The 25,932-nt window shown below is 38.1% G+C and overlaps 1 protein-coding gene across 4 annotated transcripts in view; it reads left to right on the top strand.

Moving 5' to 3' along the window:
• Nucleotides 1-25,932, top strand: part of PTPRK (protein tyrosine phosphatase receptor type K) — a 436,319-nt gene that overhangs the window by 249,257 nt on the left and 161,130 nt on the right. For all 4 annotated transcript variants that reach the window (XM_081140405.1, XM_081140404.1, XM_081140407.1 and 1 more), the window contains exon 7: nt 24,222-24,515. In XM_081140405.1, coding sequence (XP_080996531.1) covers nt 24,222-24,515 — 294 coding nt within the window. The remainder of the gene's footprint in view (nt 1-24,221; nt 24,516-25,932) is intronic.

Below are 25,932 nucleotides of genomic sequence, written 5' to 3'. Positions count from 1 at the left end.
AAAGGGTTACTTAAATTTAGCATAAAAATCTCCCCTTGCCCTGGCCGGTGTGTTGGGCATCATTCCATGCACCGAAAGGTTGCTGGTTCAGGCCCCGGTCGGGGCACATGCCCAGGCTGCAGCTTCCACCCCTCGGGGGGACGTACAGGAAACAGCCCATCTACGTTTCGCTCTCGCATCGGTGCCTCTCTGTCTCCCTCTCCTTTACTCTCTCTCTAGAAATCAATAAAAAAAAAATTTTTTTTTAATTTCTGCTTGAAAATTAATCCTGATTTAATCAGTATGTTGAATGCTTTAATATTTTTAAATTAGAAGTAAGAACATATAGGAAGTGGAAAGCATGACATGCTTTACTAATGCTTTTGTTATTTGGTGGTTAAAGGCCATGGAATTTCTACTTTGAGCCCTTCAGCAGTCCGCTTAATATCTCACACTATTGATTTTTAACTCGTTTTCATAGCACAGCTGTCAGACTCATGAATTCATATAAAGATTCTTTATTTCTTAATGGGGACTCGAAGATAACGTTTCTTTGCTTCTATTGTGAAAACTAGTCAACTTGACAGGAAATTTGGTGTTATCTGGGAGAATTCCATTTAAACCCCGATGTTTTATAAAATCTGAACTATCATGAAAGTCTAAGAACACAGGGATAAGCCACGTAATAGTTTTCTCCAGCCTCCCCTGCACACGTGGAAAAGCACATGCAGTCAGTGAGGAGAAGATATCAAAGGTCTCTGATTTGGAGGAGACGCCAAATATCACATATCTAAAAAGTTTACTTTGTTACCCTTGAGTATGATAAAAGAAGCATTTGGAGTCTCCTCTCATTCGGAGTAACTACTTGTAATTCAGGTGATTCAACGTGTGAGATGTCTGGTACATTTTTAAATTCTAAATGAGCAAAAGGATACTAGATGTCCTTATTTTAGGTAGCATGTTATTAATGAAATTCTGTTCTGTCCACGGTTGTACATCATCATTCCAAATACCTTTTACTATTAATTTTCTTTGCCTCTTAATTTTCTTCTGCTACTTTACAAAAATGGTAGACTGCAGCGCTCGTTTTGCCCTGATGGTTATTTTCTTGTTGTGTATTCTCTGTTTGTTTTAAAATGCAACAAGAGTTCTTTCCCAAAGGATATCTGATTGCATTTTTGTAGGTGACTCACGTGTAGAGCTCTACATAATGTTAGCAGCTGAGATGCCTGTCCCTGTTTTTGGAGTGAATCTCTGGGGAGTTTGCTTTTATTGGAGCTCTCTCCTTAAGAATTTGAGGAGGATCAAAAAGGAAGCAGAATGATCTGCGTTCCAAACATTCCTTCTCTTGGGAATTCGATTTCAGAACACTGATCACTGACGGTGGGTCTTTACTTTCCTTCTGAGCCTCTCGATTCTGTTCTCTTGGAGTTTGTGATAAATGAAATTTGGGTCCACTTCTTCCAAAAGACTTATATCCACTTCTCAGACTAACAGTGTTTATATAATCTATATTTCCCTCCCTGCTCACTTTTTTTTTCCCTTACCTCAAAAATGGAAATCATGAAATGAGTTTGTAACTTCATTGAAAAATTAGCCAGTAGCCTTTATTTGAATACTTAAAATGGCAAGTAATTGGTACTAGGAAATAACAAAGAAAGGACAGATACAGTTTCAGCTTTCAAGCAATTTATAATTTAATTTTATAGGAAAATACAGAATTATTGAATTTGTGGCACAGAGTTTTGTCTTTGATTTTGGTAACATTTTTAATTCAATAAAATGAAAATACCTACCAAAGGATCTAGTCTATTAAAACCCATTATTAAGCACGAATTTTGTAAATAATGTACTGTGAGGTTTTTATAGAATGTTAAACAGAAGCTGTATAACTAACTGATTGAAATCAAGCAGCAAAGTAGAGAGATAACTCATAGTTTTTCGTGGTACAATGCGTAAAGATGGTGATGTGTGTTGTGGTTGGACATTATTTCATTAGTTGTAGTTCTTGAGTTTCTCCCTTCCATCTTCTAGAGTCAGTAATAGCATGCTTCCCTATCACTGTACGACTGCCAGATGAGTTTGGTGTTTGGCTTTTTGCAGTTAGTATACACTATTTGCCACTTAGATGGCCACATCTTTTAAAAAGCCTGCTAATCCACCTTCTGCTTACTAGTAAAATGTCATCAGGAGCTTGACTTACTAAAAGTACAAACCTAGAATATACTCCCAAAAACAGAAAACACTCATGAAATGTTAGGTAGAAGTCAAATGTTTAGTACATCAGTCAAAATCAACTTGTTCAACAAAGTTTATCATATTACCACCGAAAGAACTTTCCTTTCCATCTGGGTTAATATAATTCATGTTATTCCCTTTTCTAAGAAATATTTAATCTAGAAGAAGTAAAAATAATCACAAGGTCAACACAAGTAAGTACAGATAAATGTATCTTGTTAGTCCTCAGCATGGGCTGTGTTTAATTCAGTTACTGGTTTTTATTTAAAAAAAAAAAAAAAAGGAAAAGTTGTGCCATTTTAGTGATAAAATTGAGGATTTGGGTAGTAACAGTGAGGACTGGACAGAGATTAAATTACTGTAGAAAAATTTGGGCAGCTTTTATCAATGCACAAATTCATGACAACCTTTTCTTATATAGCTTTATTTTAGCTCTAATATTTGTTTCTGAAGAAATTATGGCCTACAGATGTGTATGTCCCTTACCAGTTATAGGGACAAAGTTACTTTTAAATTTAGGATTTTATTTGGAATTTAACCTTATTTTGCTCTGCATTTTCTGCTTCCTGAGCCCTAAACTACTATATATATAGTTATCTTTCTGCTGTATTGCATAAGTTGGAAGCATGTTTATTTGTGATATCACAGAATCTGTCCTTGTGTTAAAACAAATAAAGGAACAGCAAATAATTACCTGTACCCTGTTGAGAAGTTTAACCCACATGGTTTTTTATATCTTCTTAATTGCCACTGGCATTTTCTTTCATCTTTGTATACATATAGAAGAAACCATTGGTACTTTCATGTTACATGTTACCCCCTCCAATAGCTTCCCTTCACATTAAGGAAAAAATAACCAAAGCCCTTTCCTGGTCCAAAAGGCCTTAAATGAAATTTCCTTTGGGTACCACCTAAAATTTATTTTCTATCACTCACCTCCCTTAACCCCCAGCAGGCATACTGACTCTTCCAAGCATACTCCTTTAGGACTTTCACACTTGCTATTTCCTCAACCCACACTTCTTTTCTTTTTTGAATCCTCACTCGAGGATATTTTTTTCCCATTGCTTTTTTCAGAGAGAGTGGAAGGGAGGAGGAGAGAGGAGAGAGAGCCATCAGTTGGTTGCCTCCCACACTAACCCTGACCAGGGCAGAGAGGTTCTTGCCCTTGGCCAGAATCAAACCAGGACCCTTCAGTCCGCAGGCGGACACTCTAACCACTGACCCAAACCACTAGGGCCACCCACGCTTCTTTGTTCTCAGCTATATGCATGCTTTCACATTCTTATTTTATTCAGTTTTTTTCTCAGTTTTCACCAAAATACCTAACGGCCGAATGAAAGTTATTTTGTGTTATTGATTTTGTTTTACAGTTGTTTTCTCTATTTAGCTCTAAGTTTTCAAAAGCTCTTTATGTAATACCTACTGTTAGTATGTGCAAAAACAGTATTTTTACAAGACAGTAGTCTCAAATTTTTTTGTACTGTTTGGTGAGATACAACAAATAGAAATATGTGTCTGCATCCTTCGTTTGTCCAAATTGTTTTGCATATCCTCAGGATGCCCAGCCCACCCCTTTTTTTTTTACCTTTACTACCATAACTTTTATCCATGTAACCAACCACCCTTTTCCCTGTAATCCTGTCACAAACGTCCTCACTGGTCTCCCCACACAAGTGCTTACCTCCCCCAAGGCAGCCTTCGCACAGCAGCCAGACGGAGCGTGTGACCCCGAGCAGAGCAGACCATGCTCTCCCGGCTCCCCCGGCTCCTTGTCCCTGCAGCAGAAACCCCAGGTGTCTCATCAGCCTGCAAGGCTCACCTTCACCTGTCTCTGCCCACTACTCCAGTCCTTCCGGAGCCTGTCCTTCGCTCACCGATCGGCGCTGGCTTTCTTTCACTTGCTTTCATGTACCCTGCTCTCCCCTCCCTTAGGGACTCTTCTGCCTTCCATGCTTCTTTACCGGTCTTCAAAATAATACTGCGGTTACGACCATCTGCCTCCCACGCTAGACTGGCCCAGTCAGGAACCAGTCCCTTTTGCTTGTTCACTGCTGTGTCTCTAGGCAGCACGTGGCCAACACACAGCAATATAATCAAGTCATTGTAGAGAAACAAAACCACCATAGATCGTAAAGTGCCGTGTGGATGGCATGGGCTTAATGTGTAGGACAGAGGGGCAGCCTCGTTGCTGACTTGGTGGTCAGGGAATGTGTTGAGAAGGTAAGATATTAGCTTACCATTGATGGGTGGGTAGGATTTGGATACTTGAAGATAAGTAAAGAGCGTTCCAAACAGAGGGCATGGTCTGTGCAAGCACATGGTCTTGGGGACTAGTATTAAATATGGACCGTGACACAGTGGTTCCAGGGAAGAAGTCTGAGGTGAGTCTGAACGTGTACTTGGAGGCCCGACTGCGGAGCGATTTGAATGCCAGACTAAGGAATCCAGGGTTTCCCCCCAGCCATCTGAAAGTGGAGCATTCCTATGAAAACTTTCCTAAGCTGAAATGGCATAAAGCAAGAAGCAATTACAATTAATTTACTTGGAAAAAAGTTGCATCATTCCCAAAACAAAAATTCAACACACACAAATGACTTTATTTCCTTCATCATGATCAAAATGCTTAATTACGTCCAGTTTTATGCGAAGCATAACAGCCTTATGAGCTCTTCTGATACCTAAGGACACATCTTGCTAACAGATGCACAGTATAAATTGAAATAAAGCACAGATGCTCACTGACTGTCACAGCTTGGTGCTGAGATGCTGAGTGGTTCTCGGGGCAGGCGCTTGGAGGGGGCACTCCGGCGGGTGAGGCGCTGCTGACTGTGATCACCGCTCACTGTGAAGCACGCGCTGGATCCTGCTTTGGCTTTTTGCCTTGCTACCTGCGTTATTACCTTTGGTGATTTCTTTCAGTTAGTAAAAACAGGTACTAATGTTGGTCTTTCGTAAAAGTGAAGGAGGTATACTTCAACTTACAAATGTTTCAATTATATCTGAATGAAGCTGGAAAATATATATATATATTTAAAAAGTGAAGAGGTATACTGTGAACTTTTGAAAAGCAGAGGATACCTGTATAAATTTATTGTGTAATTTGATTTGGGAACTTGTGGAAGTTTTATAAAAGGCTACTCATGTCTTCATATATCTCAGCAAACCGGGATGAGAGCTGATTTGGAGAATGAGCTTGCAGGGAGGAAGACTAAGGGGCTCTAACTGTCATAAAGGCTTGAAATGGCAAGATGTCCTTGAGGGGGGTTGTGGTGGAAAGAGCATGTAAAGGGTGAGAGATTATGGAGGAAATATTAAGAACACTGTGGAATGATAGGAGAAGTAGCCTGGGATACTAGGTGAAATACGGTATTATGGACAGAAATTTGGAAGATATGTAGAACTTATTTGAGAGCACAGACGGTAATTTCAATTGTAAACTCTTGATTGGGGTAATTGAAGACAGGTTTAAAATCTTTAGGCATGGGAAAAAGGCTTCCACTAATTTTAGAGTATTAAGTAGAGATACAAGACAAATTAACCAGTATGTACATAGTGCATAGAAATATTTTGTGAGCTTTCATTTCATAGACTTTAGCCAATATTATCAGAATTTTTTATTCTGTTAAACTTAGGATAAAAGCATTTGTATTCAATTAAATGGAATTTTTAAAAGGAGGCCTTAATGTAACTAAATGTCCTTTTCTTCTTTATTTCTGAGATGATTCACATGAAAACCAGATCTAAGATACAGGATGTGTAAATATTTTTTCCTGCTACTTTATGTACATTCCTGGTTGAATTCCAGACTATCAAAGTATTCTTTGTGAAAACTTCACTTTATAAAAATAAGGTAAACTATCTAAAGACTTCTCAACTTTCTCTGCTCTTCAGAATTTGATTGCCCCTGATAATAATGCTCCTAGACATGTCTTTTTCTCACATCAATTTTTTAAAGCATTGGAAGGAGGGGGATTTTTTTTTCTAAGACTTTTGGCCAACAGCATTTCTTAATCCTCAAAGAATGCCATTCACTGCAGCGGATGGTTTAAAAATGTTTACTTAAGGGTAGATAAAGAGTTCCCACCTGCCATAATTTTCTGTGTTAGAACCCCACTAGGTTTGACATTTCTTTTTATTGTGTAAGATTGTTAAAAAGTGGTTACCACGATTGGACCGGTGGATGCATGGTAATGATGAAAGCAGGGTGTTTGGGATTCAACGGGGATGGTAGAGATGCAAGATGTCAGAGAGAAGCCATATATTAAAGAGAATTTGAATTAGAAACCGAATCCCCATCTGCCACTGGGAACATTTTGATCATTTTGATTTATTAAACTTTTATAACAGCATTCAGATGGAGTGGAGTTAAGACCCTTTAGTCTTGGATGGTTTATGGTATACCAACCACTGGGTAACTCGTATCACTTTTGAAGGTCCTCTTAGCAATAAGTGTAAAAGTGAAAAATGGATGGGTAAGAGATTTATTTTAAATGGCACTTTTCACGAATATTCTTGCATCTAACTCTACATTTCTTTCTTTTGTTTGCACTGTGTCAAGGATAAACCCCTGTTTTGCAATTTCAACATGCTAAGTACCTTAAATTTTGATTTTTACTATCAAACATTTGAAACTCTAATAGACTTCAGATAGAAATATTGAATTTAGATACAGTTATAGGCTATCTTTTCTCTTTGTTGTGTGTACCTTTGCACTCAGAGGCATCTGTGTCTGTCTGTGTCTAAATTTGTGTTTCTGAGTTTTCTGAATAAATATAAAAATAGAAATACTAATGCAATTCTGAAGCCTAAGTGGCAAAAACAAAATAAAACAAAAGAATGCATTTCTCCACAACTATTGGAATTTTATAACTTGGTTATTTTAAAAATCATCTTTCAGCATCAGCGAGCATGAGTAGTCTTTTCAGAACGGTGGTTCCATAATAAAGAGAAATCGTTCACTATTAGCGAGGCAGCGGAGGTTAAAGGCGTTACAGCTTCACGTTCGGCTTTGCAGCCAGAGCGTGTGCCTCGCTGTGAATCTGGAGTGATGCAAAAGACGGATGAGACAGAGCTCAAGGAGCAGGACTGTGAGGGTCCGGGACCATCATTCCAGGCTGCTCTGCAGGAATGATGGATGGCTGGGTGGCAAGAAGTAATAATACCACATGATGAAAGATGCGTCTCAGCATCTTGAACCGCAGCATACGGCTACCTGTTGGAGTTCCGGGGCATAACGATTCCTGATTTGCAACCAAACGGGTCTGCTGCATTTAGCAACCCAGATTTTTGGCAGCTGTAAGGGAAGCAAGTAGCATATCAAACACTCCTGCACATTGTAAATTTAATTACCTCATGTTTATGCATAGTAGTTGTTGACAGGATCTTGTAAACTATGCTAATATGGAAGGTAATTTGTTACCTCCAGAAATCACTTTCCATGTGTCTTCTGATCATTATCATGAAACGTGATAAATGATCTAGCCCATGAGGTCTAAATGAAAATGAAATGGATAATTGGATTCTATGTCTAAATTGGGGCTGGAATGGTTGCAGCAATTATAATGGAATCTATCTCATCAAAATGCATTTGGCAATATATTAGTGACCCTTTATCACCTTGAACCTATGGTGTTATAGGAAAATGACTCTTAAGATGGTTATAAAAAGTTTATCACAGTTATTTTTTAAAGATTCTTTAACACCCTAAGGTTTCCATTTTCTGGCTTTACTTGCCTAATTTTAAACTATCTTGCTTATTGACAATGGGCTTAAGCAGTTTATACTGATAATCTTCTTTTGATAGTGAAAATAAAGTGTTTTGTTGTTGCAAATGCCTGGAGTGAATGCTGTAGGGAGAGTATGAGATATAATTGAAATTAGTTTTATGAATACCTTTTATCATTAGCAGCACGCTTTTCTGCTGGGTGATGGAAGTGTGCCATCTTGTTGATGTGTGTGTTTTCTTTGATTCTTAAAAGAGAGTGTCTCTGAAATACCCAAATCGAATAGCATGTGTTTTAAATATCATCAGACTTTTATCCTTTCTCTCCCACTTCTCTTCAATTCGCTTTAACAAAAATTATTATAAACAAAAAACATTCTTAATTTATGCATTGATTTGATTAACCTTTTTGAGCATTGTCATAGGCAAATCATTGTTTTATTGCTAATAAAAATGACTAAGAAGTAGCCATAGGAATAGCTGGTCTTTAACTTATAACATATTAAAATTTATTTTTTGTACCTGATACTATTATAATTCCTTCCTCTCCTCTATAGTTTCTGTCCATGAGTGTCCAAGAAGCCAACAAACCTTATGTTTATGCTTCTTCATTTTATTTCCGACTTTAAAAAAAACTGTTCTATATTCAGTTAATAACAAGTATATGGACAATATAAAAGGTATCTGAAAATGTGGCCTTTTTATAAATGAAATATGTCAATAAGCAAGCATGTCCTTAAGGACTTGTTTCTTCTTGATTTTTTGGGGCATCAGTTCGCCTCACTTTCCATGCACATTGGTAATGAAGGTGGTTTAGCACCAGCTCGGAAGCTTATTTAGTGACTGATTGATGTATTGGGATATAGACATGGTTAAGTCATTTATTTTTCTTTCTAGTAAATATAAATTTAATAAAACAGAATATAAGTGTTTAGTATAATTTGTAAGAAAAACACCCATTTATAATGTATTTACAATGTGCCAGGTGCTATGATAGATGCTTAATAGATAGACAGATGGTGATTTCTCTAGTTTTGTGACAACTCTTATTGTCCCCATTTTACCGACTGGGAACCTGAGGCTCATAGGTAAAATTGTTCGGATCATGTGACTCAAAGGAGCTGGCCCCAGACTGTAACCCAAGGCTGACTCCAGAGCTCAGACTCTTTTCAGCACATGGTAAAAGTATGCTCTATGTAAACTAAATAAGTTTATATAGTGGCAGTGGAGAAAAGCTGCTTAAATTTTAATGGTTCTAACTACTATGATCATAGTTATCATTTTATTGTTACTTTAGAAATAATGCATTTCTTTTAAGTTGCTTGACTACTGCTTTTAACTGCATCCTGCCCTGACAAGTAACATTATAGCTATAACCTCCCTTCCTCCCTCCCTTCCTTCCTTTCCTATCTTTATTGTCATATCATTTTTAACTTGGTGAAATGGGGTTAGAAAACTTTTAATTTTTGTCTGGAGGAAGTTTTCTCTTCCACTTACTCTGTTTTTATATTTAAGGTAGGGATGTTCAAGAAATTTTTATGGAATTAGATTCTTATTAAAATGCTGACTTTCAATATTGAATGTCAGTTAGGATGAAATTCTAATCATATTAATGGTCCTTGAGTTGTGTGTAGGGGTGTCTCTGGGCATGAGTTTGGTTCCAGTTGGATACACAGTCACCTTTCTCTTTACTTATTTTTAAATTTCTTATATAAGTATAGTGTAGAAAATTATACATTAAATATATAGCTTTACAAATGTATAGCTTGATGAATTTTCATAAATTAATATACTCATCCACATCAAAAAAAGAATATTATCAGCACCCCAGAAGCCCTCCTCAGTTCCTTATGGTTACTAACCCCACTCCCCCCAGGGTAGGGTAACCACTGTCCCTGGCTTCTAACACTAATGAATAACTTAGGTAAATGAAATTTTACAGTTTATATTTTTCACTTGGCTTCTCTCTCCAACATTAAATTTGTGAAAGTCATTCATATTGTCACAAGTAGCTGTGGATCATTTGACATCATTGTCGTAAAATATTCTATCTGATGGCTGTGCCACAATTTGTCTGTTTCACTGATGATAGGCGTTTATTTTCCCTGAGCTGTTTATCATAGTGGTATATGAATATTCTAGCACATACCTTTGCAGGACAGATACTAATATGGGGAAGCATATATCTAGAAGTGGAGTTGCCAGGTATGCTTATGCCCACCTTTAGTAGGTCCTGGAAAGGAGTTTTACAAATTTGTTGTATCAGTTCATAAGCCAGCTTGCAGCTTGAAAGCTCCGTGTCCTCACCAACCTAGGTGATATCCTGCCTTCCAGTTTAAATTGGCTTATGTTTCTCCTTTCATTTGCTTATAAATGCATTCATTCAGCAACCATTGGTTGATTGTTTAATGTGTTAAGTGATGATATAAACTCAAATACAAATAATATAAAGTTTTTGCATTTCAAGGACCTCAATAACTAAACAGAGAGAGATAATATAGATAAATCTCTTACCAAAAAAAGATGAATTTTTTTCCATCTGCAGAGGGTGTGCTGAGGAAGGCTTATCAGAGGTTGTAATAAGTGAGCCAAGATTTGAAGATGAGTGATTTTGCAAAGCTTATAAATGGTGAAAGGGCACTGCAGGCAGCATATAAAGGACAGAGGTGGATGAATATAAGAGAAGATTTTCCCATAGAAAATGCAAATTGTTATATATAAACCTAGGATTAGAATCACAGAGTGGTAAGACACGAGACTTGACAGGTAAGCAAGGGGCAGATAATGAAAGAACAGTGTATTTTATGTTAAGAAGTTTGCATCTGTCATCAAAGTTTACCTTCAGCCTCTTCATAAGACATAGTGAATGGTCCATTTACTAACTACTACAAAATAAAATACCTCAAAACTCACTGGCATAAACCAGTAACCATTTTCTAATGCACATCTTCTGTGGGCTAGAAATTCAGAAAGGAACAGCAGAGATGGTTTTTCTCTGTCCCATGACATTTCAGGACTCAGTTGGAGATGCTCAAATTGAACATCTGAGGGTGACTCAAATTCCTGGAGGCGAGAATCATTTGGAAACTTTTTCATGTACATGTTTGGCACCTGGGCTGGGCTAACTCTACTCGCTAATTGAACTTTTCCCATGGTGGCTCTGGGCTCCAGAAGCAAGTGTTCTAGGTTCTAGTGAACAGAGGGGAAGCCACATGGTGTTTTGTGACCTAGCCTCAAAGTCTTGTTCCATTACTTCCCCTGGGCTCTACATACTCAGGAAGGTAGGCCTGAGGTTGCCCAGATTCAGGAGGAGAGACCATGAACCCAACCTCTTAATGAGAAGGCTCTCAGAGAGTTTGTGGCCATTTTCAAACCACTGCAGTGACTATATTATTGTACCTTTTTGCATTTTCTGTGTGTTATCTATAATACTGTGACAGTCACAAACACTATCAAGCCCCCCCCAGCCCTGCTATTCTGCCTATAATGTGAACATCACCCGTGTGGTACCATGTAACACAGAGGGCACAGGCTTGACCATTGATATCTCTTCATCACCTGATTGACACTTTATTTTATAAATAGGAAAATATAAATTTATAATTAGTAAAGTACTTATTCAACATGGTTAGATTTATATTAAAATAAAACAACTTTTGCAGCACAGTAAAAAGAAGTATTCAGGGACAAGTCAGTGCCTTTACACTTTAAACGTATCATTATGCTTTGTAGGAGTTACATGCTTCTGGTATAACTCTGTCATTAATTTTCAAACTAACTTTCTTGACCTTCAGCCAATGTCAGACTCTTAATTTAAAAATTGAACATAGATGTAGATATATACCTTTGAAAAATGTAAGTGTATTGCTTTGGAACAAGAAATGATACACTTCAATTACAATGGGGAGATCTCTTAGCTATCAACTTTTATAAGTGTATCATTTTACAAAAATTCACCCCCAGGAAACATACCTTTTTTTCTCTTTAAATACCTAAAACAGTAGGCTTTCGTACCCAATTCATATTCATCTTAAGTCCACTCATGGAGGTACTGTTTACAAGGTTCTTCAGTGCACATGAAAATGTTTGCATATTTTACTTAAGTTTTATTTCATTGGCAAATTCTCAGTTGATCTGGCTAAAGGTGAGGAAGAATGGAAATTTTGAAGCTGAGAGAATATATGAACAGTCTGGCTGTAGCATCCCGTGCCCTTAATCATCATAGTGTGCTATTTATTGAAGTAGAATAGGGAGGTTCCTTGTCACGTAGCAGTAGCTGTAAAAGAAGAGCCCAACTCCTTAGCTATATAATTGCATTGCCATGGTCTTGGTGCCCTTTATTTAAATGGGTCACAACTAGAATTGCCTTCCAATATTTTATGATTTAGGTGATAAACAGTGTCTGCTACCAATTCCAATGTATGTGGGAGGGAGCGTGTTCCCCATACCAACAAGCATTTCTTGGGATACCAACTGGATGTCCTACAGTTCAACTCACTTCTGACACCATCTACCCAGAGACAGCATCAGACTCTATAGGTTGAGGGTTCAGTCCTGAAAGACTGGTCTGGTCCTCCCCAGCCCCTTTCAGCTGCCAGTCACAATGCTTCTACCAATTGGCTATAAATTACAGGTTCCACAGACCCCTCCTTAGACTTTAGATGCCAGTCACAAGTCCAGGTTGTCACCTGTACTTCTGACCTTCTGACTATAAATCAAAGGTTCCCATTACCCAAAAACCCTCCTTTTTTAGTTTGATTAATTTACTAGAGTGGCTCACAGAACTCAGAGAAACATTTTACTTATTAGGTCACCATTTATTATAAAAGAATATGACTCAGGAACAGACAGATGGAAGAGATGCATAGGGCAAGATACGGGGAAAGGGCTAAGAGCTTCCATGTTGTTTTCAGGTGTTCCACTCTTCCTCAGATCTTCAGTTGTTCACCAACCTGAAAGTTCTCTGAACCCAGTCCTTTTGGGTTTTTATGGAGGCTTCATTACATAGGCATGATTGATTAAATTGTTGCCTATTGGCAACTGGACTCAATCTTCAGTCCCTCTCCTCTGGCTGGAGGTGTGTGTGTGTTGGTGGTGGTGGTGGGTGGGGGCCGGTGGAACCTGAAAGTTCCAACTCTGACCACGTGATTGGTTCTTCAGCTTTCCAGGTGTATCTTTCAGGGTCTTAGTCTCTACCGATTGGTCAGTAGTCTTTGCAGCTGGTCCCGATGTTAGCCATAGGGACACTTTGTCTGGTTTTGCTGCTTTTCGGGGCTTGGAGCTGAAACACAACTGAGGCCTAGATGTTATGTCTGGTTTGACCTAAACTCTGTCTCTGTTGTTAACAGACCTGAGGCTTTGTTCCTAAGATTATTTGATACTTATCAGAACTTCATTGTCCTGAGCACTTAACGCTTAAGGGACTGGTCCTGCAAGAGCTTGTATGGGGGTCATATGAGGCTCTTCTCCAGCCCCCTTGTTCCTCCTCTAAGGTGGTCTAAACCGCATGACAAGCGATATGAAAGGTCAGGGCATCTAAACCACATGAGTAGCAACATGCTAGGGATAGTAAGGTCACCCTGGGGGTTAAGGTCCTAGCCTATGACACTTGTTTTCCCAGTTTTGCCCGTTGCTAGGCACCCGGGGCTTTCCGCCCTGGTGACATTATGTACCTGGTCAGTCCTCCCTGCTCTGCTCATGCCTATCTAACTGCCTGCTCTATCAGAACTACATGATTAAAATAATTATTCAGAAGTTCCTGTAATTATTTGATGACATTGATGGCTCTGTTTTTATGGCATTGCCTTTTATTTAGCATTATGCCTGTACGCTCTCAGGTTACCATTAAAAACCTGCCTTTCTTAGTTCACAGACGAAATAGAAGTGCACAGATATCTGTTCTCTGGTCCCCTATGCAAATCTCCTCTTACCTTGTTAGCATCAGGAATAGTTGATCTAGACACTGACTGATTCTGCTGAACTCATTTCACATTAAAAGTTCTCCATCTCCTGGTTTTATCAAGGTCATCTAACCCAATAGAATATATAATTGTGGGGTTTTTTGTTTGTTTCTTACATTCTAGTCTTTATTCCTTTTTATTTCCTTTTTGTATTGTTGACAGTATTACATATGTCCCCCATTTCCCCCCTTTTTGTCCCCCCTCACAGCCCCTGCCCCACTCCAAGCCTTCGCCACATTATTGTCTGAGTCCCTGGGTTCTGCATATATGTTCTTTGGTTAATTTCTTCCAGTCCCCCCCAAAAAAACCCATTTAGCATTTCAACAACAACAAACAATTAAGATACTTAGGAATAAACTTAACCAAGGAGGTAAGAGACCTATACCTGGAAAACTACAGGATATTGAAAAAAGAGATTGAAGAAGATATAAACAAGTGGAAGAATATACCATGTCCATTAGATTGGTAGAATTAACATCATTAAACTGTCCATAGTGCCCAAAACAATCTACAGATTCAACACAATCCCTATTAAAATACCTATGGCATATTTCGCAGATCTAAAACAAATATTCTAAAAATTTATATAGAACCAAAAAAGATCCCAAATAGCTGCAGCAATCTTGAGAAAGAAGAACAAAGTGGTCGGATCACAATGCTGGACATCAAACTATACTACAAAGCCATTATAATCAAATCAGCCTGGTACTGGCACAAGAGCAGGCAAATAGATCCATGGAACAGAACAGAGACCCCAGAAATCAACCCACGTCTTTATGGTCAATTAATATATGACAAAAGAAGCTAGAGAATACAGTGGAATAAAGACAATCTCTTCAATAATGGTGTTGGAAATATTGTTTTGTTGTTTTGTTTAATGTCAAAACTGAGGAAATGTTCTATAACTGGTCATTTGTATCATTTGTTCTTTGGAATGAATACATGTTGGGAATCTGCACATTATAAAACTGAATTGAATCTGCATAAGCCAAAGACACAGTTTCTTTGCTATGAAGATTTTTTTTTAATCTTTGAAGATTTATGTTTTTTGAATTAAAAAGCATCCTAATATTATGACTGCTTGGGAGTTAATAGTGCGTACATAAAGCCTGTTATCTAGAGGAGTTATCTACATCATTGAAATCTTGTTCAATTGTTTTTCTATGTCATCACAATATTTTTTCATAAAGTGTTAAATTTAGTAATGGCATACATAGAGGGATATGCCTGACCAAAAAATGACTACTCTGTACTTTCTAGAGTCATGTAAGAAATAGCAGGTAAATAGTAGTTGTCCTGATCAACTTCAGGCAAATACAGTCTTGGATTTTCTGAGCCTGGTAACCAGGGAGGGAGCAAGTAGTATCCCCCGATTCCATTGCTGACTAAGTCATTACATTGAAAAATGACCATCTGTTGCTGGCTACATGTACATGAAAACTTCACGCATCATTTTAAAGCGAGTTGGCATAATCACAAAGTACATATTCATAATGGACAGATGCTTATTATGTGTTATATTACAATGAGTCAGCACAACCCAGGGGTCACATTGTCAAAAATTATGTTTGGTTATAATGAAATGCTGGCAAATTCTTCTAATTGCATAGTTTAAAATTTCTTAAAATTTGAAGTTTAGGCTCATGAGATATTTAAAAAATATATATCTTTATTAATTTCAGAGAGAGGAAGGGAGAGGGACAGAGAGAGAAACATCAATGATGAGAGAGTCATTGATCGGCTGCAGCCCACAATCCGGACATGTGCCCTGACCAGGAATCGAACCCCGATCTCCTGGTTCCTAGGTCGATGCTCAACTGCTGAGCCACCCCAGCTGGGCAGGCTCATGAGATTTTTAATGTTATATTTTAAATGTGGAAGACTCAGGGTATTTTAATATAATACTTTTGTGGGTTATATTATATATTATACATGTATGTGTGTTCATACACACACAGAGAGAGAATAATTCATTATTATACAGATTTTGCAGAGGATTTATTTCTTTAATTGTTATCTCATGTTTTACTGGAGTCGGCCGTTGTGTCTTAATATGTATTAATATAAAATATATATCGTGGCCCAGCTGATGTGGCTCAGCGAATGAGCATCGACCTCGGATCCAGGAGATCGAAGTTCGAGTCCCAGTCAGAGCACATGCCCGGGTTGCGGGCTTGATCCCCTGTAGGGGGCGTGCAGGAGGCAGCCGGTCAATGACTCTCTCATCATTGATGTTTCTCTCTCCCTCTCCCTTCCTCTCTCTAAAATCAATAAAGATATATTTTAAATATATACACATATATGTCTATCTCAGTGGTGTTACTTCAAGTCCTTTGACCTATAACCTAGAATGGAGTAACCACCTGTGTAACCTAGGCATACTTGACATGTTGCTCGGACATATATTGTCATTTCCAAACACCAGTCCCCTCCTTTCTGTCACCATTTATAAGTTTTTTATTCTTCTGCCTTACAAAGCTATCTGATGATGATGATGTGATTACCTCTTCATGGCCCTAGACCTGAGGGAGCCAACCAACCAATTGACGGCTGTTCTAGCTTTACTACTCACCTGATTACTGTTCTTGGAATAAACTGGATGTTCTTTCCTTGAGATGCATGAACAGTTTGAGCTCTGACCAAGCTGAAATGAGGGATTAAATGGCCATCAGAGCCATCTTCTGTATCAACTGATGACTCAATCAAAAGGATCTGTAATATTCATCATAACATGGTTTTCTGCCATATGGACTGGGGCACTATGCAGGCTTTGATAAAGGTTTTGAATTATTGAACCAATGGATTGCATAGATTTTAATGAGGCAAATTGTAGTTTTTGGACTAGATTATATGGGCTAAAAAAGCAAATAAACTTCACTTTTGAAAATCCATTCATCTTTTCCTATACCCTAATATGCAGCTAAACTTGTTTTTAGTTCTTGCTGACAGATCTGAAGCAGGGTGCCGCTGGCGTGCCTTTTTATTTCAAGCAGGTGATAAAGTTATTACAGCAATGTTTTCAAATCAAGCTGAATAAAACCCATGGTAATGCCTAAGATATAAAATTTAGTATGCAAAATTTGCCGTTTAGTTGCTGCATTGGATTTTTTTTTTTTTAATTTCAGCACTTTAGGCAGCAGGAAAAACCATGTCATTGAGTTTTTATACTACAATTCCACAGACCTTGCAGTTTTAAAAAATAAATACATTTTACCCAAAGGTAGAAAGACAAAATAGCTGTTTAATAGAGTGGCATATTTATCCTCAGAATTTTCTCCTACCTTGAATTAAATTTTCATTCAAGAACTTCAAGTTATTGGTATATATTCTGGGATAAGTGCAGTTGTGTATTTTGATAGCATCCTTGAGGAATATTGTAATTCAAATATTTATATATGCATACATATGCACTTTTTTTAAGCACCTGAAAAATCCTTTTAAAAATATTAATTGACCTGTTTTAACTAAAAGACAAAAAGGAATTATTGTATGTTTGTAGCTGTGCCCTTTTTTACAAGCTAGATAAATCACTTGATGCCACTTGGTCACTAAGCAATTGCCGAGACAGTGTTCTGTTGTTCCAGTCAACTAACTCCTTTAATTAAATAGTAACATTTTGTAGGTGCTGTGTATCAATGTCAGAGCAATTGGCTGGCTACACAGTTCAAAGTAAGAGGTGCTAAATCTTATATTTTGAGGACCTAACTTTTTAGCATCTGGAAATAAATAAGTAAATACACAAGGTTTTACTGTTTTCATCTCTAAATGTTGGTCATCATTGCTGAAGTTGCAGCCTACCTTTTTCTGTATGGAATAGATGTAATTTATGTGGATAATTTTTCTTGCTGTGGCATGGGGACCTTTTATTTTTATTTTTTTAATTTTTAGGTGATGTTGAGCCAGTCATTCATTCTAATACAATGTTATTGAAGTTTGTCAGGCACTGTGACAAATACTAAGAATGTAATGATGAGAAATTTTCTGAGCACATTAGAATTTTATTGGAAAACAGATGTAAAAGAGAAAAGCAAATCCGCTCATGGTCTCCCAGGTTCTCCAATCACTGCTGTTTGCTTTTTGGTATATTTTCTTTTGGGTGGTGATTGGTGGTTGGTGTTTTTTGTTTTTGTTTTGTTTTGCTTTTCTGGTCATATCCCCCCTTCTTTTTCTAATGAATGCTCTAAGAATCTTAAATATCCTCTGACTTTTGTTATGTAACCTTCACAACTTGAGATCTTGAAGTTTGTGCAAAATTCTATTGAATGGATATATCATAATTTGTGTTCACCACTGTCCTATTTTTTAATAGTTTGAGTTATTAATTTTTTGCTCTTCTAAACAAAGATTTAAATTCTCTTCATACAATATATTCCTAGAGGTTGGGTTACTCCAGTTTATGAACACACTTACTTTTTGATATATATTAATAGATTGTCTTCCAAAAACATGATCAGTTCACTTGCCCATGAGCAAGCTGTGTCCTCGGGCGCCCGTGTATGCCTCCCTGGCCATGGTCAGCTCGCGGGAATAAATGGTCCCCCTTCCTCAAAACCCTGCTCCAGGCTCTTGAGAGATGGAAGCGCAAGGGCTTTAATTCTAGGCCACCACGGCCTTGGGTTGCTGTGGGTGACTATTTCTAACATTGTGTGGCGCTTGTGCAGAGGAGCCCGCTGGCCGCTTACACTGGAGGGGCCGTGGTGTGGGGTAGGCCGCGCCCCCCCCCCGCCCCGCACGACCTTCAGCTCCCGGCCTGGCCCCCGCTCTCCCGCAGCCCGGGCACTGTCCGCGGAGAGCGCCGCAGGCCGGGAGGAGTCTGCTGCCTGGCTGGGCCTACCCACAGTGACAGAAACACGCAGTATAAACAAGCATGGAACCTGTGCTACGTGACGGTTTTGTTATTCAGTTGCAATTATTTTTTACTGAAAGTTTTTCTGCCCACCTACAGATATAAATTTATATCATAGGTGGTCATGCGTGCGTGTGTGTGTGTGTGTGTGTGTGTGTGTGTGTGTGTGTGTGTGTGTGAGTGTGGGCAGTGGAGCACAGTCACGCTTCTTCTCAGTCTACATAACTATATGCCAACAGCCGTCTAAATTTCATCGACATGATAGTAGGGAACAGTCACTGTTTTGATTGATACGTGGTCTAGGTGTTGGAGCCTCAAGTCTGACAACACCCAAACTTCTTAATGTCTTAACATTAACTTTATTTGACCAGTTCAAGCTAATGAGCCTCCCGAATGACATGATTTAAAAGGATATCTGTCAATTGCTTTGTTGGATTTAAAAAGAGATTTTACTGTATCAAATTAAAAATTTTTTTGACTTAAGATATGTATTAATGCACAACTGTGTAAACAATTAAAATACTAATTTACCTGAAAGATAACTCATGAAATTTACTGTGTAAATTAACATAACAGTGAAAATCACAAAAGAACTATTATTCTCATAAATATATCTACATTACAGTTCATAAAATGTAGGTGCAGAAGGAACCTTGTTCAATAAATGTAAAAGTTTTTAAATGTGTATTTTACACTTTAGCATTGAAGGAAAAAATGTAACAATTTATGTTGTCTACATGTGGTATTAAATGCCCACAGAAAGTGCTTCTAATTGCCTGTAACCTGCTTTCCATTTCTCATGGGAAGTAGGCACCTTTCTGTTCCTCAGCGTTGTTATTCCCAATTTCTTGAAACACCCGAGTACCTTTAAATTGCATCATTAAGCTTTTGAGGCAGAATTTAAAATCGTTTAAAATTCTTATAGGGCAGCTGATGAATAAATGCTTGAATTACTTGGTACACTGATGTCCTTCCGTCTCTCCGTCTGTATGTCAGTTGCCCTCTACTCTGCGTTTACTAGGTGAGGCGGAGAAAGCTAAACAGCGTGGACCACGAACTTGCGAGTCTTCTTTCTTCACTGGAACTGGATCAAAATTTTAATGAGAGGAATGATACAGAAATAGAAGAACATTGATTTTGACATGATCCATTCATTTAAGTAAACAGATGATAGCAAATAAGAAAATATCTGTCTCCACGGCAAACATGCTAGTACTGTTTTGGGTGTTATTATTTTTTGCTGTTTGTTTGTTTGTTTGCAGGAATTTAGGCATGGTACTGGAGCATTGACTCCTGTAGCCATTGCGATTAATAATTTTGAGCATCTCTGTTTTCACACACTCCCACCCCAATACAGTGTAGAATCATAAATTGTTTGTTAGCTCTTTTATCATTTCCATTGCTTTGAACCTAACTAGGAAACTTTCCTAGATGAAGTTGCGTGTTTTCCCCCCCACAAGCTTATACCAGCTAAAGAAAAGGGGGATCAGATGTTTTTCAGGAGGAGGAGGCATCATAGTCCGTATCTGATAGGCTGAAAAACGGCCCCAAAGGTATCAGGTCCCAATCCCTGGAACCCTTGACTATCACTTCATCTGGAAAAATGGTTTTGGTGGATTTAAGTTAAGGGTCTTGAGCAGGGAGAGTATCTTGGATTATCTGTGTGGGCCCTCCGTGCAGTCACAAGTGTCCTTGTAAGTGAGAGACAGAGGGAAACTTGAGGAGAGGAGAAGGCAGTGTGAGCAATGAGAGAGATTAAAGCGAAGTGGCAACAAACCAGGGAACAGCAGGAGCCAGCGGACATTGGAAGAGGCGAGGGGTTGATTCTCAGACCCTGGTGTGTGTGTGTGTGTGTGGACTCCAAACATCTGGACTCCAGAATCTTGAGGGAATAAATTTCTGTTGTTTTGAAGGCACCAAATTTGTGGTAATTTGTTAAAGCAGCCATAGGAGACACATACACTGTTGTTGCTTTCTTCTACATTTGGAGAGTTAATCTTGAGAGAGTTTCTGTTAAGTCCTCTTTGACAAGTAAGTTAAACATATTGGAAGAAGATAGGATTTAGGATTAAGAGGTATTTAGTTTTATTTGGACAAATGAACGTAGACGTGTCATTGTCCTTGGTATTTACTTTGTTAACTGACTTTTTCTGGCTTTGTGGCTTCTATTTCTGTTTTACATTTTAGTAATTAACTGCATTTTGATATGTGACACATGTTTGTAAAATAGCATTTGCAATAGTAATAATTAGATAAGAATATACTTTCATGACTTGTGATTTCAAGACACTCTTAAAAATCATTTGAAATACAAAACAAATAAATAATTTGAATGTATAATTTCGATTTTATAATAGGCTTAGCTCTAGGATAATGAATAGAAGTCATTAATTGAAAGTTAATAAGTAACATCGGCATGGTTTATCTTGTATTTGGGGTATTGCATGCTTCAGTTGACACCTAGTGTACGTTTGGGATTTATTCCCACCACACCTCTGGGTCTGATAGTGTATTAAGTTATGAAGAATATTAATATTGCTGCAGAACAATTACGTGTTCATTTGCTAACTGATTAAAATTCATGCATAATTTATTGAAATGAATAGAGATTTTATAAATATGCCTCCTTGTTCTCAAGGGCCAAAAACCGAAATACATATGCTAATATGAGGCTACTTTTTACCTCCAACATAAAAAATTTAATATCTAGTGGTATATTAGTCTCATTAATGCTGGGTTTCACATCTTATAATCACACTGTTAATCAAGGTATATGCTTCTGAGCTTCTCTGACTATAGCCACATTTCCAAATATGAAGGTACTGCTGTGATTGCCGGACTGCCCCTTTTCTTGGCTTGACCATAACAAATGAGGCATAAAACTGATCAGAGTGAATTGTTGCCCCATTTCAGGCCAAGAACCTGATTACATCAAACTCATTTCTTCATATACACAAAACACTAGTGTTGAATAGTGTTAATTTTTGGTTTTATTTATATGTTCTCTGGTGAAAACAAAACAAAGCAAAATTGCATCAAATATAGGGTTTGTATTTAGAAATATGGAGTCTTTAAAAATTCTTAAAACAATGCCTAGTTTACTGATGAAGAAATTGTAATGCCAAGAAGTTAAATAACATATTCAGGTTTGCCCAGCTATTACTGTATGCATTTTTAAAATTAGAGCTCCTGACTTTAAGTTTCATCTTCTTTTACATGTCGTTGTCTTAAAGATAGAAATGCTAGAAGAAATATTATGCTTCGGTGTTTCCCTTCTTTGTAATGTTTTACTGTGGTTTTTTCTTTCTCTCCTCTCCCTGCCGTCTTCTGCTGTTCTCGTTTGCTTTCCCATTTTCCATGGCAATGCAGGGCAGTTTTGATGGGTGAGATTTAACATTCAATATATAGGCCTTAGGTCCTGGCTGGTATGGCTCAGCAGTTAGAGTGTCGGCCTGTGCACCAAAGGGTTGCTGGTTCAATTCCTGATCAAGGGCATGTACCTCAGTTGCGGGCTCACTCCCCGTGCCCCCAACCCCCCATCAGGGCGAGTGTGGTGGGGTCCGGCAACCAGTCGATGTGCCTCACTCACATCAGTGTTTCTCTCTCCCCTGTACCCCCACCTTCTACTCTCTCTGAAAAGCAACAGAAAAAACTAATCCTCAGGTGAGGATTAAAATACAGAGAGAGAGTCCTTAGGTCAGGTTTCAGAATACCCATAAATTTATAGATGAACCCAGGTTGGTCATTTATAATATATTGGACAAGTCACTTCCTCATGCTAAATCTCAGACCTCTTCATGTTCGGCTGTGATGTGAGTGAGGTGTTGATGTTCTGCTAAGAACCCTAGTAAGCTATGAATTTAGCATCATTTCCTACTTCAATTATTTGGGACATGAGCAGTGTGGAAAGAAAACAAACATCACACATAGGAGCAAACGCAGTTTATTCGTAAAATACAGGCTGCTTATAATATGTGCAATATTTAGATAGTCTGGGCATATGTTGCAGCTTGTGTCAGAATCTTTTCTTTTTTTTTTCTAATGGCTGAGCAGTGTTCCTTGTGTGGATGTGCTACCTTTCGTTTATCCAACAGTTTCAAATGTTGGTGGGCACTTGTTGTTGTTTATTGCAAAAAAATGCTGCCATGGATGTTCATGTATATTATTGTGGATACAAGCGTCCCTTTGCTCTGGATAGACACCTAAGAGTGGATTTGCTGGGTCGCGAGGTTTCACCTCTCCACAGGGACTGCACCATTTCAGTCTCTCCAGTCTTTTCCACATCCACCAACACTAGTCATTGCTCACCCCCACCCCCATCCTAATGATGTTGAGCATCTTTTCTTGGGCTTATTGGCCATGTCCATCTTCTCTGGATAAATATTAGTTCAGATCCTTTGCCACTTTTTTCCTTGGGTTGCTTATCTTTTATTGAGGCAGAAGAGTTCCAGAGATATTCAAATTTGCTTTCACTCTGAAAAGAAAACCTTTAAAGCAATTTTAAGGCAGTTGCCACTTCATTAAGATTAACGCTTTTTTAAAAAGCCCTTTGGCTTCTGGTAGTGTTCTTCCAGACACTCAGAGAAGATCCCACCTGATCCCAAGGTGGTAGGTAGAATGTCTTCATGACGTAGCACGGACAGAGCTAGCGCTGTGGAGGCTTCACAAAGTCCAGTATCAGTTTCAGCTACACTGGTGTTAAATAAGCAAAAAGCGCTCTAATTCACCGTTCATCATTTCTGTAACGTCAAACACTGAAATAATGTTTCCCGAAGTTTTGTACAAGCAAAATATCTAAGCTACCCCAAATTAGATGACGGTGTGCCTTTGACATTTGAGTTTAATATTTGATGCCTTGCCTTAATCCATGCTACTCCCAAAGGCCAGTGGTATGTAGTGATTTGTGATTTTGCCTCATTGTAAATTTTAATTCCTTGCACTCTGAGGTTGGGTTGTGGAAACGAGTCAGTACATGGGATTAGCTTCTGATTTCTGCTTTGCTATGCCTTCCTCCTTGTTTCATCAGAAGTAAACAACAAAGCAAGGGGGGGAAAAACATCACACAGTCATTTTTCATGAAGGAAATAATGAGTGATAGCAGTATTCAATAATTTGAAGATTTGTAAAGGTGTTAGGTCCACACTCCGTTAGTAGCTAATCAGAGCTACCCATTTCTGAATATTTTCTCTTTATTTCACATGTTTACTGTGCTTTTACAAGTTTATTGCCTGGGGAGGCATGATTTTAATAAGAGAAAAACTTGTAATGCGTCATAGCCCATCTGTGAGAGTATTTGCTCTTCAAAAGGACAGTTGCAGGGTGACTCGTCCTAGTTTTCTTTTATGTGTCTATTAGTTAGTCCTAAATAAATTATTTATTAAGCCTTTGGGCTTTGAGAGCCATCAGTGTATGTCTGTGTATTGTAGTCTTTTGGATTTTTTAACTGATTAGATTACACATTCATCTCTCCTAGAACCACCAAGACCCATTGCTCCTCCCCAGCTGCTCGGTGTTGGGCCTACATATTTGCTGATCCAGCTAAATGCCAACTCCATCATTGGCGATGGTCCCATTATCCTGAAAGAAGTGGAATACAGAATGACATCAGGTTCCTGGACAGAAACCCATGCAGTCAATGCTCCAACCTATAAATTATGGCATTTGGATCCAGATACTGAATATGAGATCCGTGTTCTACTTACAAGACCTGGTGAAGGTGGGACGGGGCTCCCAGGACCTCCTCTGATCACCAGAACGAAATGTGCAGGTAAGACTAAAGAGCAGGCCACTCTGCCTAGTGACAAAATATAGCATAAAGCATATAATATTATTTAAAGTTCTAATTCTTTGGTGCATGACGTAATCTCACTATTCAAATTGGAGTTTGAGTGAATTTGGTAAATCACACCCTTGGCTGTGTCATAATTTGACTGATTTAGGAGCAGTGGGAGTTTCTCTGTTATTTTGTATTCATAATCTTTTCTTTTATGGTAATTTTGCTCAGTTTGCTTGTATTTACCCTCAAATCTCTGATAGACTCAGATGAATGTATTGAGAGCAAACCTTGGCAATTCAAACACATGTTGAATGCCTCTCTACTATGTGGGAATTGTCTCCCTCGACCATTGCAGAGGCCTGTCTAATAATGTAAGAAATGTTACTGTGAACTAAGCCTTGGTGACCAGCTCTTCTATTCAGGAAATCCAGTTGAGGACTGAGTGAACAGCTTGACATTTAGCTGTAGAACGCACAGAGGCCTGCCTTATGATTGCCTTGTTATTGCCCTCCCTATGCCTGAAACAGTGGTGAAAATAATAACATGGAGAAAACACAAAGAAAACATAAAAGTGAAATGAAAAGTAATATATAAACATACATCCTAGTTCCTTATTCTACCATGTTGTTATAGTGGAAGGAATTCTTAGCTATTTATTAAAAGCCACTGGAAAGTTTAATCGTCTAAGTTATTAGAGTGCATTTTTTAGTTCACTGTTTATTTTGTAATTGAAAATAGTTTAGTTGAAAGACATTTTTATCTATCAAGCATTATGTTGAAACACCTGCAGAGTTAGTACATGGGTCTATGCGTCTTGAACATTTAATGATCTAGGTTCTGAAAATTGAAAACGAAGACTGTGGGGATTTATGAAAATGCAAATGCCTGCAGAATGTCTTTTGTTTCTTGAACATCTGTTTAGCATTTATAATATTTTGGGGCTACCCACATAGAATACTGATCTAAAATCAAAACAAAACTCATGAAATTACTTTATATACTGTCATCCTTAAATATTTTTAATCTAGCTTAATTATATATATGAATATATCTTATATTAATATTGAAAGCTTTTCACAAATAGAAAGTTTAATCGCTCAATCATTAGTCTGAGATTTAGACAATAGTGAGTCTACTAATTTGCTGATTGGTGTCATGCATTGATCCTATGTTTGAAAAGCAGCTTAACTCAGAAGACATTGGGTAAGTTTCCATTGCTCAGCCTAAGTCACAGAATTTGCTTTACAAATTATCTGTACTGTTGTGTCCTTTCATTCTAAGTAATGCGACAAATTGTTCTTATGATAGTAGGTGAACTTTTATACGGGAGAGACAGGTTCACTCCACAACTTCAACTAGTCAGAGGAATAATTAAAGAGAAGACAGTGTTGAAGCTGAGCTCATTCTG

The sequence above is a fragment of the Miniopterus schreibersii genome (assembly GCF_964146895.1).
Source record: "Miniopterus schreibersii genome assembly, chromosome: 6".
In the NCBI taxonomy this organism is placed as follows: Eukaryota; Metazoa; Chordata; class Mammalia; order Chiroptera; family Miniopteridae; genus Miniopterus; species Miniopterus schreibersii.
The sequence above is the reverse complement of the archived record's forward strand: the minus strand, read 5'-3'. Positions and strand labels throughout refer to the sequence as shown.